The sequence below is a fragment of the Eulemur rufifrons genome, chromosome 17 (assembly GCF_041146395.1).
Source record: "Eulemur rufifrons isolate Redbay chromosome 17, OSU_ERuf_1, whole genome shotgun sequence".
In the NCBI taxonomy this organism is placed as follows: domain Eukaryota; kingdom Metazoa; phylum Chordata; class Mammalia; order Primates; family Lemuridae; genus Eulemur; species Eulemur rufifrons.
The window spans coordinates 6,044,420-6,056,586 of NC_090999.1; the positions used below are offsets into that span (position 1 = coordinate 6,044,420).

General features: G+C 44.2%; 1 protein-coding gene across 1 annotated transcript in view; it reads right to left on the bottom strand.

Moving 5' to 3' along the window:
• The window catches only part of SEMA5A (semaphorin 5A), a 320,883-nt gene that overhangs the window by 110,254 nt on the left and 198,462 nt on the right, over nt 1-12,167 (bottom strand). Inside the window, exons 9-10 of the mRNA XM_069492176.1 lie at nt 9,359-9,494; nt 3,237-3,441 (exon numbers count right to left, since the gene is read on the bottom strand). Of these exons, the coding sequence (XP_069348277.1) occupies nt 3,237-3,441; nt 9,359-9,494 (341 nt within the window). The remainder of the gene's footprint in view (nt 1-3,236; nt 3,442-9,358; nt 9,495-12,167) is intronic.

Consider the following 12,167-nt stretch of genomic DNA (forward strand, 5'->3'; position numbering starts at 1 on the left):
ATTTCATGTAGAAAGTGGTTTGAATGCTCCACTGTAGAGATTTAGACTTAGCAAAACAAGAAAACCCAGGGCATCGGATTAACTTTCTTAAAACCTCAGAGTTATGACATCATCCTTTTTCACACAGAAATAATAATACATGAACTTGATGTCTGTGTAATCAAGAGGACAGCAGGTTTGGGGACAGGAGACTTTAGTGCTTAAACTCCAGTAACTGCCATTAAACCTAAAGGAGTTATACGAAAAATTTGTATTAGAGAAACTATTTTTTATTTATATATATATATATATATATATATATATATTTGGTCCACAGATCATAATCTTACTGGCTGGGGCAACTTTCAATCAATACTAATGATCTGAAACTTGAAGGTTGTCTGCCTTTTGTGGGTCCAAAACAAAGCCAGGCAGAGACGGAGCAAGAGACCTAGAAGAACACAGGAAAATCGGCTACTCTATCAAGATGACATTGATTACATCCCTCTTGGAATACATTGGGATATATAGTAATTCATAGCTTATAACTTCATATTATTTTGTGGTTTAGAAACTAGGCATAGGCTATTAAAATTTTTCAGAAAACATGGTTAAAAAAACACATTAAAATATGACAACTAATGTTTCTATAATTAATCAAACCAAAAAAATTATTGATTTTATAGTGGTTTGGCATATATTAAATTGTTTTCCACAGTGGATTTTTATATTACTTGGGCCTGAGATAAACTAACACTGAAGAACCAATTTTGTTCCTTGCGTTCAGGGCCCTGGGCAGTGTCGGGGGAGCAGGAGAAGCCAGGCTACACTTCCCATTTGGGTGTAAGACCAGATGCAAAGTGCGATCATCTCCACAGATCAATTGGTCTGTTTTGACTTGATTTAGATTCTGTTCAAACATATTGTTTGTAATAAGAAATCCTCAAATATTTTGCTTCTATGGGTATGTTTTAAATAATGGTAGAAGAAGTTGCTTGTAGCTGTAGATTAAACGTTTGTGTTCCCCCAAGATTTATATGTTGAAACCCTAATCTCCCAATGAAATGTTACTTTGAGGTGGGGCCTTTGGAGGTGATTAGATAATGAGGATGGGGCCTTTCGAATGGTGTTAGTGCCCTAATAGGAAGAGACAGAAGAGAGAAGCTCTCTCTCCACTTTGTGAGGACACAGCAAGCACACAGTCATCTGCAAACCAGGAAGAGAGCCCTCACCAGGAAACAAGTCATCACGCAGTCTGACCTCAGACTTCCTGTCTCCAGACCCGTGAGAAATAAATGTCTGTTGTTTAAGCTACCCAGTCTATGGCAATTTGTTATAACAACCTGATTGACTAAGACATTCATCAAAATACAAGCAGAAGGAGAGTTTGATTATAAATCCTCAGAAGCTCACTACATACCATCATAAACACAAAGGAAGCAAACATCATGTTCTCGTGGCCTCGGGTGGAGAGTAGGTCAGAAGGCTCAGATTGAGACCTGGCTGCTCTGCACTGAGTCACCCAGGTCTGCTGAAGGATAACCACACCCCCCATCCCCCACCAACCCCGCAGATATTGATGGGGACCTCAGCTGCCTCCTAGGATTGCAAGGATATGGTCCTATTCTCTGTGGCATTAGCCTGAACATTTATGATGAAAAACTAGGAACAGTTTGGAAAGGTTCAATTCATTCATTCCACAAACCTACTCCAAGCCAGGCACTCCGTAGGGCATTAATGATAAAAATGGCAAAAAAAAAAAAACAAAAAAAAACAATTCCCATCTGAAGCCTGGTGAGCAAGACAGACAGTGCAATGGTAATTCCTTTCCTTCTCTTAAAAAAAACAACAATAAACAACAGTCCCTTCCTTGACTTTCCATCCCCTCCAGACACCGCGTCAATCTCTATTCCTCTTCCCTGAATCACTTCGGGAAGAGCTGCTCTGAACGGCTGTTTCTACCTGATTTCAGCCTACACCCCACCTCTCCTCCCCTTCTTCCCCCAGACTGGCCCTTAGAGGCACCTACAGCCTCCATCTGCCCATCCAGTGGTCACATCCGTCCTGATCTTCCTTGAATGCTCAGTGGCACTGCCTGCAGCTGCCCCAGCCTGCATCTTGCAGCCTTGGCTGTTCAATCTTGGGTACAGGGGTGGCTCCACCTCTGCAGCCAGCACTCAGCATGACAGTCCCCTCCGGAGGTGGGGGGGCAGATCCTGCCCAGCCAGGACAAGAGCCTGCCTGGTGTTCATACCTCCATTCCTCTCTGTTCATCCATTTGTCATTGCCTCTCTGGCCTGTTACTGACTGGTTGGTTTATGTATTATCTGCTGTCCCCACTAGGATGTGGGCTCCAGGACGGCAGGGCAGTGGCAGTCTGCTCACCAGTTTACTGTGCAGTGCTTCAGATGAATTTGACAAATAGTAAAGGTTCAGTGGATTATAGCAACTTCATTTAGAAAACCTTAATTGATAAATATATAATTATGAATTGAGAAGTTTTTGTGTTCTATGAGAAGATACAAACTATACAGAACACTGGACAAAGAATGAGGGGGACAGATGCCACAGTGAGGTGGCTCTGTCTGGGAACCTGAAGGCAGGGAAGAGGTGGGCATGTGTGCAGAGTTGACCCTGGTCCCTGAGGCTGGCCTTGCACAATCTGGCCTGTCTGAGGAATAAACTGAGATGGAATGTGCCTCCCACACTCTAGTTACTTTGGAAACCGAAGAGGTCTCAGTGTTATTTGTAATTTGATAAGCATTGTTGCTTACATTTGCTGCAAAATATTCTGTTATTTATGTGCAAAAACATGTTCTCCCACCATCCACAGATATATTTTTCTGGAAGCACTGTTTTTGAACTAATTAGAAATCACCAAGACAATCCCCAGATACTATTTTATCCAGCAGCGTCCTCTAACAAAGCATTCCATCGTTTTAATCTCCCAAATTAAAATGGTCTTGCAAAGAAAAGACTTATTTTATGAATAGTTGAGGAATGATAGTTAAGAAACAAGCCATTGTTTTTCCAATTAAAATCATGACTAATATAGTGAACAAAGAGAGAGGGTGAAATTAAGATTTCCAAAAAGATGCACTGAGAATGAGGAAGATGTAAGTGAGCATCGTGGGGTTTTGCTGGTTGCAAGGAAAGAAGACAGACCCAGAGCTTGAGATTGAAATGGCATGCTTAGAATTTAAAACACAAAATCAGAAGAGGGTAGACAACTCCTCAGAGGAGGGCCGAGCTCCTACCTGTGGCCAGGTAGATGATGTGGACGAGCGCGTCTCGGCCCTGCACCACGTCGACGGCCACGTGGGAAAAGCGGCTGTTGTCCTCCATGAAGGAGGGCACGGTGGTCACTGGCTGCACCACCTCATGCATCAGAATGAACTTCTGAGCATCCTGCAGGTTCCTCTCCGTCAGGTTCACATACACGCCCTGGTCCACGGTGCCGCACTGCAAGGGAAGACAGGCCGTGTTACCGGAACCCGCCGCCTGGACAACCACAGCTGGCTGTGGCCACCCCAGCCAGAGGGTACTTGGAAACCAAACAAGCCACAGTGAATAACTGAAGTATGCAAACATGTTTGCTTCCCCATTTCCCTGATGCTCCTGTCCTCAGCATCCCTCCCATTTTAGATTTGAACATATCATATTGGGGGCTCTCTCAACACCATCCTAAATGCACTAATCAGAAGTTAAAAAATAAAGTGGAAGTCATTGCTAACTTTAACGTAAACAGCACATGCCTAGAAACTCTTCTCCTCTGGAGTCTCATGGGAGCTGTCTGGCTCAACGCATACTATTATATTTGTCTGATAAATCAGGTAACCAAATTGAAAATGCAGCAATCACGGACATCATATTGACTTATTAGTTTTCCCAGTGTAGCAGTGGCTCTAGAAGCAAGACATGGGTTCCGTGGCAGTAGCATTATGCCATTTTAGTCTGTGGTATCATGTAATATCATTCTGATATCATTCACATGGGCTGCAAAAACACTGTGCTGGCCTTACTGCTTTGTGCTTATATTCCAAGTTAGAATAAATTAAAAAAAATTGTTTAGAGTCTAGAAATCTGAGAAAGAAAATGGAAAATTTACAAGAGGAGAGAGAGAGCTGAGACAATAATGGAAGTGAGGAAAGGGGAGAGAAGAGAGTAGAAAAGAAGGAAGGTTTCATTTTCAGCTAGACTGTTATTGGCGTATATGAATGCCACTGATTTGTGTGCATTTCATGGGGGAAGGGCACACCTCTAACCCTGGCTTGGGTGAGGCAAAGTCATAACTTGTAACCAAAATATTTGTACCCCCATAATATCCTGAAATAAAAAAAAAAAAAGAAAAGAAAAGGAAGGAAGGAAGGAAGGAAGGAAGGCAGGCAGGCAGGCTGGTTTTCGGATAGAGCAAATGTCATGAAGGTGAATCCCACATATACAACAAGGGAGCACTCAGGCCTGCAAATTGCTGAGAATTAAACTCAGCTGTGTTGTAGGGAGGCAGGCAGGTGTTACTTATGACAGTCTCCAGTAAGGACAAGGTAAAACGAGGGATAGGAAGGAAAGCAAGGCTTTCGTGGAGCCGAGTTCACAATCAGAACATCACCACCACCACCTCTCCCGTCTTTCATAAACATGAAATCCTGGCACAAATGGGGCCTGGTCCCCGGCAGCACTTCACAGAAGTAGGTTTGATGTAAATGAATTTCCGGGTCCGCACCACCGGAAACTACTGTCTGTGACATGTCATTTCTAATTCTTGGTTTTATAGCAGGTTAGAAGTGTGAATGTGTAAGATGGAAATTGCTTTTTTTAAAGTAGATGATACTTTTGTAGCATTTGGTAAAATGCCCACATGCCATAAAATGATAGGCTGATTGTCGAATAAGAGAATCTTCAAGTTAAACGGATTTCACATGTCTGGTCCAATATTTAATTTAATATCAACTCGCTGCAGGAGTGCCCCATGTTCCGCCTGAAGGGTGCGTGTGAGTTCAGGTGAAGGGCTCGGCCCTGCAACCTGTGACCCAGGTGGCCCTTTGGCTCCATAACTCTGGAACCTCGTGGTCTCAGGTGAGGGGTCCAGCCACATGGCCTTAAGCAGGGCCGCCTCTCAGCTTCTTTCTCTTCCCTGCAAAGCAGCTAGAAAATTACCTACTCTGTTCCCTTCTCAAGGCTGTTGTGAGGCCAGCTGAGATAATCAGTGGAAAGTATTTGTAAATTAATTGAAAGTCTTTGTAAATGCCAGAGAACAGGACAATGTGCCTGGCACAGAGAAGCCATTCAGCCCATGGTAAATGGTAAATGCATTCGTCTTGTAGCAGGACAGCGACTCCTCGGTCCATTGAGCTTCAGCGGCTGGAGGGAAACGAGTGAATAAACAAAGGACGGCAGGAATCAGCCAGTGAATACACAAGCAGTCACCACTGGGGGCTGAAGGGAGAATGTGCTAGGAGATTCTATGTGATTATAGTATTGAACAGTAACACTTGGAGGGGAGGAACATTGCCTGTCAAGAAGTGTTTTAAAAAATGAAAAAGGGCTCCACTGGGCTGGAGCAGGTGAGTTCTAGTTCTGAGGGTGCCTTTGTGTTTGGTGGTTTTATTCCTGAAATCGATGACAATACCTAAGGCACAGGTGGCAGTTAGTTACCTGCCTGCTGGGAGAAGTTTGCACGCGGGTATTTGTTTCGGATGTTCTGTATACAAGGTGTCTGTAAAAAACTGGCATCATAAAAACCAGGGAGCGTAACGTAAAAATGAGGAACTCTGGCTGCTCTGGAGGAAACAGGAGAGGTGGGGGACCCAGGAGGGAGCTTCCAGCACCCTGGGGCTACGTGGCAAGGCCACTAGCTGTGCCTTCTAGTCTTTATTCCCGGACCCCGAGTCTCATTTAAGTCATCTGCCTGAATGGTCAAGAACTGGTTTTGAAGTATATTCTACTATTCCTTGGTTTCTTTTGCCAGCCTATAATGAAAATCTCACCAAGGATTCAGTTTCAAATACTTTTGGTTCAAATTTAGAGGCTATATTTATTGGAGCGTAAGCACCCTACCTAGTCTCTCCTGATTGTATGTTCTGCAGCTGTGCCTTGCAGGCCGGTCTCCTGCAGTGTCTGTGTGGGGCACTGGGTGACACCCTGGGGACAGCATGCAAGAGGAAAATAATAAAAGTACATCCACTGTCCTCATGGGGCTTACAACCTACCCTGGGTGCATGCCAACACCTCTTCAAGTAATAAGGTCAGCAACTCTAATTTTTTAAAATAATAATATTAATATTTGCATTTTTACATGTTTACTTGTCTAAAGGACAACAAATCCATCGTTGTTCCAGCACCGCAGTGTTTGGTGGTCCAGCCCACAATCACCTATATTCCTGCTAAGGGTGCCCGATTCTAACGGCCCCTCTGTTCACCTGCCTCCTTGCTCCTTCCCGCTTTGCTGTGTATCCAGGGGTCTGGATGGCCATGGCCAGATCTCTGCTCTTGTTTCCCCCAGCAACAGCCTCCTCATCCACTTGGCCACTTTCTTTTTCCATTTTGGCTTCATCTTTTCTGACCAGTGGTAATCAAAACTGCACAGAAATTTCTGGAGCCTGCCCTACTCTAGGTGTGTCCAGATGATGTTCCATTTTAGTGACTGACACTTTTCTTAGTGAGGCTTAGGGTTTGGATGACTTTGAGGACTGAAGTCTCTAACACGGTGGGCTTTAAAGCACCACCCATGGTGGTTTCTAGATTGCAACTGAGAAAAATAATAAATAATTTTTGTTGTTTCATTATTGTTTTCAACTGAGATTTCTATATTACATGTTGAAATACCATGCACTGTCACCCATTCTTTTTCCTGAATCTGAATTCCCTTTCTGCTCCTCTGATTAATGGTATATAGAGTGCTGCAATAAATTCTAAATGTCAATATAAAGTGTAAGAATTTAAACAATCCAACAACTTCTTATTGTCAGTTATTGCAAACATAAGGCCCATCTGGTGGAGGAGACCTTTCAAAGTGAACTCCTACTCCATGCCTGTCTGAATGGTTTCATGAATGTCCATCAGCATTCCTATCCTTGTGTGGCTATTGAAGACAGCAAAGAAGAAAACACTTGGTCCTTATTTATACCAGGAGTTATACAAAGAATCACCATAATCTGTAACTTTGGTCCCCTATAAGTCTTAACTCCTACCTCAAAAGACAAGCTCGGCTGTGCAAGCTTCCTGCCTGAAGTGCATGCCACATTTCTGCATACTTCATTCATTATGCTGCATGGACCCACTTCCAGCTCATAAAGGAAAGTAAGCCCTTCCGTGTGACACTGGCATTTTAAAACCAGATGCTTCTGGCCATAGGAAATGAGGGGATTTGCTGTGTGCTACAAATGTATCCAGATGAACCAGCTAAAAGTTATCCACTGCCTGGAGGTAAGGGATTACAAAGTTTATTAAGTCACTCTGTTCATTGTGAGACTTTTGTGATAAAAACATCAATAATTGAAAGTACACTATAAATAGAATAAGCATCTTTAAGTTTTTAACCTTCAGGATTTTACAAGGACTTTCTTAAAAGGAATGATGTATTTTCTCCTCTATATAAGAGGAGACAATGAGACAAAGTATATATTTACCCAACATATAACTCCTAGAAGGCATCAAATAAATGGTCCCTAAGAGTCATTTTAATCAGATACTTTATACAGTAAACAATGCACATTAATCTGTGTTGTCAAAATTTACTCCTAAAATATTCCCATGTATTTGTATCCATTGTTTCCCATTTTATTGATGAAAATATTAGATAAAAGATGCCAAATAATTTGCCAAAAAAAGCAGTAAATGGTAAAAATGACATGTAAACCAGTTATCTTATTCTGAACCCCATGCTCTTTCTAAAACAACAACAACAACAACGACAACAACAAAAAACTCTCTCAAAACAAATATAATTGAATGGTCCTCGACAAAGTCCAAGTAAAGTGTAAATAACTGAATCTTTCCATACTCCCAGTTTTCTCAGAAGCCAAAGGCCGTATGCTTTGGGATGATGGCCCGATCAGGATTTGGGGTCCTGGACACAGCACCCACTTCTACCACGGATGAGTAATGGTAACTAGCAGTCATTTAGTCAGAATAGGGGAGGTTTTGCATCTGAGGACCAAGGTTGGGATCCCAGCTCGGCCGCGAATCAGCGGTGTTGCCTGAGCCGGCTTATCTGCCCCAAGATTCACTGTCCTCTGTATGTAGAAACCCATTGCTCATCACAGCACTGTTGCCATAGAGCAAGACGATGCACCTGAAGCACCCAGCAGGGTGCTGGGACTTGCTGGTGCTAAAAATTTCATGCAGGGCAATGACGACGATGATCCTATGAAAGGTGTCAAGAAACTCTCAAGGGAAGCCTGCTGTTAGGGACTAAACGTCTGTGCCCCTCCCAATTCATCTGCCGCACCCTAACACCCCGCATGGCTATATTTAAAGATGGGGCCTCTGTGAGAGTAAACGAGTGTAAGTGAGGTCATAAGGCTGGGTCCCTGACCGAGTGGACCAGCTGCTCTTCTGTAAGAAGAAGAGACTCCAGAGATGTCTCTCTCCATGGAGCATGTGAGTACACAGTGAGAAGATGGCCATCTACGAGCCAGGAAGAGAGAGCTCTCACCAGAAAAGGATGCTTGTTACATGCTGATCTTGAACTTCTAGCCTCCATAACAGTGAGAAAACAAATGTCTCTGTTTTAAGCCACCCAGTGTGTGCTATTTTGTTGTAGCATCCCGAGCAGATGAATAAACCCACTGACTGACCAAACATGAGTAAGTTGCTTCATCTCTTTGGGTCTCAGCTTCTTCTGCACACTGGGAGACTCGAGGGCTCACAAGGCCCTTACAGGCTGAACAGGCTGCACTTCTGTGGTTGTAGACCAACAGCCTCCATCTCCTTTCCTTCCCTCCAGCTGCCTGTTACGTTCTTTCCTCTCCAACAGGAAACCTGCCACATTTGCCAATTAGAGCTCTAATCCTGTTTGCGTCTGCACTACTCTGTGCCCTGCACCCATTCATTAGAACGCCATTCATTAGGGATTAGACATTCTGGGGATGCAGAGCCCAGCATCATTAGTACTAATTGACGCCTGGGTTCCTAACCCGCTGCAAAATGCTGGCCTTTTTCAGTCCGGTCTCAGGCATCACCGCTGACAACAGGCCCTTTTCTGGTCCAGGTGCCACAGCTGACAAAAGGCTCCGGTCCATTGACATTAGCCCAGAGGAGGCTGCAGGACTGTCCGCGGGGGACCGGGGGAACTACAGCAGCTGGTGCATGCACCTGTGGTTCCAGTTGCGCTGCCTGTCTGCATTCACCCACAGTGCCCCTGTGCCCCTGAAATTACCTGGAAGTTGGGGTTGGGGTTGGGATAGGGCAGCCAGGCGGAGCGCGAGTTCTCCTGGTACTTGAAGGGCCCGGTGAAGGCCTGCGAGATGGCGCTCAGGTTGAAGACGCACACGGCCGACGCGGCGATGCTGTTCCTGGGGGCCGAGGAGAGAAAGGAGATGGCTGGTCAGAGGGCCCAGCAGCGACTGCTGACCTCCACTGACCTCCACTGAGAAGCTTCCAGAGACCTCCAAGCCACCATCTCTCAAACATCCCAAGAGGATGAAGTCAGAGCAGAGAACGGGGCTCCCCGTGGTTTCCCTGTGGAGGAGCAAACACCTTGGTATAGAAACCAGGCTAGTTTGCTGTTAGCGTGGCAACCCTGCCAGAAGGGATTAGTCCACTTAGCTGCAATGGGGCAGTGAGGGATTCTGAAGAGCTGTGTTTTGCACCTTTTAAATTATGGAAGAAAAAGACTTTCTCCTCCAGAGGAAGGAGCCGATTTTCTGCCTTGTGGGGTTGCCTTCCCAACCCGTTTATCTGGTTACTTTGCCTGGAGGCAGAGGAAACTTAATTTTCTTGGGTTTTTACCTTTTTTTTTTATTGTTTAATACCCAGGCATTTGTGTTCATTTGTCATCCTTTAAAAATAATCAACTTTTAGTATTTTGAGAAAAGTGATCGTCTGACCCTTCATTATTTATTTACTTATTTAAAAGGGATTTTAAATTCAAACAGTCTGAGAGAAAAACAACATAGCACTAACACATGGAATCTTGAAGCCTTAATTCAGAATTCAAGCCCTGCACAAGAGTCATGAACGGGGGACTCTCAGAAAATCAGTGCCCTTTGACTACGCAGGGAAACAGAAAAATAATTTTGCATAAACAGATTTGCATTTCAGCTCAGCTCAGTTTCCCAAAGGGGACACAGAGTTAAAAGGAGGAAGCTTCACTTTCCACATTAATGCCGAGATAATACCATGTCCATTTCTCAGCAATCATTTTACCTGCATGAGAGGGAAAAAAATCAAAGAAACTCCAAAACTGGAATACCTACCTAATATTTGTTTTATTTGACAAACACTGAAGCTAAATAGGTGCTAGACACTATTCTAAAGGCTTTACTGTTTTTAGTTAGTTTAATCTTTACAAGGTAAGGGAAGTTCACAGATAAGGAAAATGAGGTACAGCGAGGAGGAGACCCTCGCCCACAGTTGCCCAGTTACTAGAGAGGGGAGCTGGACTTGAACCTCAGGCAGGATTCTGAATTCCCTGAGAGAGTAACGTGTGAAGTGGACAGTATTAAACATCCCACAGGAAGGTAAGGACCTCGAGGGCAGGTATGTGCTTGCTCCGGGCACCCAGCACCAAGGACAGGGGCCGGCAGGAGGCACACAGGCCCCGTGCTGCAGAGCAAAGGGTGGACGCCAAAGATGAGTTTATTCATATCAGTCTTTTCACTCTTCTTTATCCTCAGAAAGGAACAAGATAAGTCACAACACGAGTACAGGGGAGAATTAGGCTTTGAACACGTGACCGGACTTTAGTAAGAATGAGAAAGCAACTGTGCTGGGGAAAGAAAGTCAGACCCAGGAGGGAGCCCAGCCAGGGGCCAGCGAGGCACCAGCAGCGGTGGTGGGTGGGAGATGATAGGACAGACCGGATCAGAACAGTCTCCTTCCCCTGATTCTTCAAGTGCCAAGAAACCTTGAGGGATGCACAGAGGCGACCAAAACCCTGAGCCACAAAGTCCAGCAGAGTATGAGGCGGCTTTCTAATTCAGAGACCGACATAACCAGCTACCAGCTACCTCTGGTCCTCGCTCCCTTTCAGTTTGAAGCAAATCTCACCAAGAATGTAGCCATCTTTTGAGAAGATCGAGGCTTGGGCATGAAAGGGAGGAGAGGTGGGATGTGTTGTAATATAAAGGGGCGCATCAGAAATTCATCCCCGAGCCTCAGTAAGAATGAAGTATTCCAGAGAGAAAGGGGGACGCGGCGATTCCCCCTCTGCCGGTGGAGATGCTCCGTTTGGGTGACTTCTGACATAATGGGAATCTGCAACACAAGACAGTCCGGCACAGTCTGCAACTTAACTTTTGCAACTATCTAAATGGACCATTCACCATCTCCGAATGTTTCAGACACGGAGCTTACGTAACTTTTGAAATTGATGTCTTGTTTTGTTACCCAGAGCCAGGGCAATGAACAGCTAAGTAAGCCGAGCTCCCATTGTGTGTAAAATTGATGTCAACTGAGCAACTGAACATTTATCTTGTGCAGCCTGCACTATTTCTTAAATAAGGTTTTGGAAAGCAAATCAACTTCAGAAACTGTGAATTGATTTTTTTTTTTTTAAAGAAACTTATCAAAGAGAGAAAATAACCTCTGGGGTTGAAGACCAGATTTACAACACTGGAGATGGTCGTGGTGGAGTGGGACTGGGCACAGGGTCATCCATATTAGCCTTGTTTCTCTGACTTCATGTCAGAAAGTAGACCCTTCGTGGAGTGCACATCAGTAAGCAAATGTTAACACTTGAGCTCAGCAGCAGAGAGAGCAGGGAGGAAAGGTTAACAAGAAGTACAAGGCAGGTAATGTGACTCCTCAGAAGCTCAATTCAGGGGCAAGCTTTTGATGCCCAAGAGATGAAAACGTAAATTAAAAATAGTTATTACGTAACCTAAACATTTGTACCCCCGTAATATGCTGAAATTAAAAAAAAATAAATAAATAAAGCAATGATGCCAGATTTTTATCACCAAAAAAAATAATAAAAATAAAAAAATAAAAAAATTAATAAAAAATAAAACCACTGAGGATGCAGA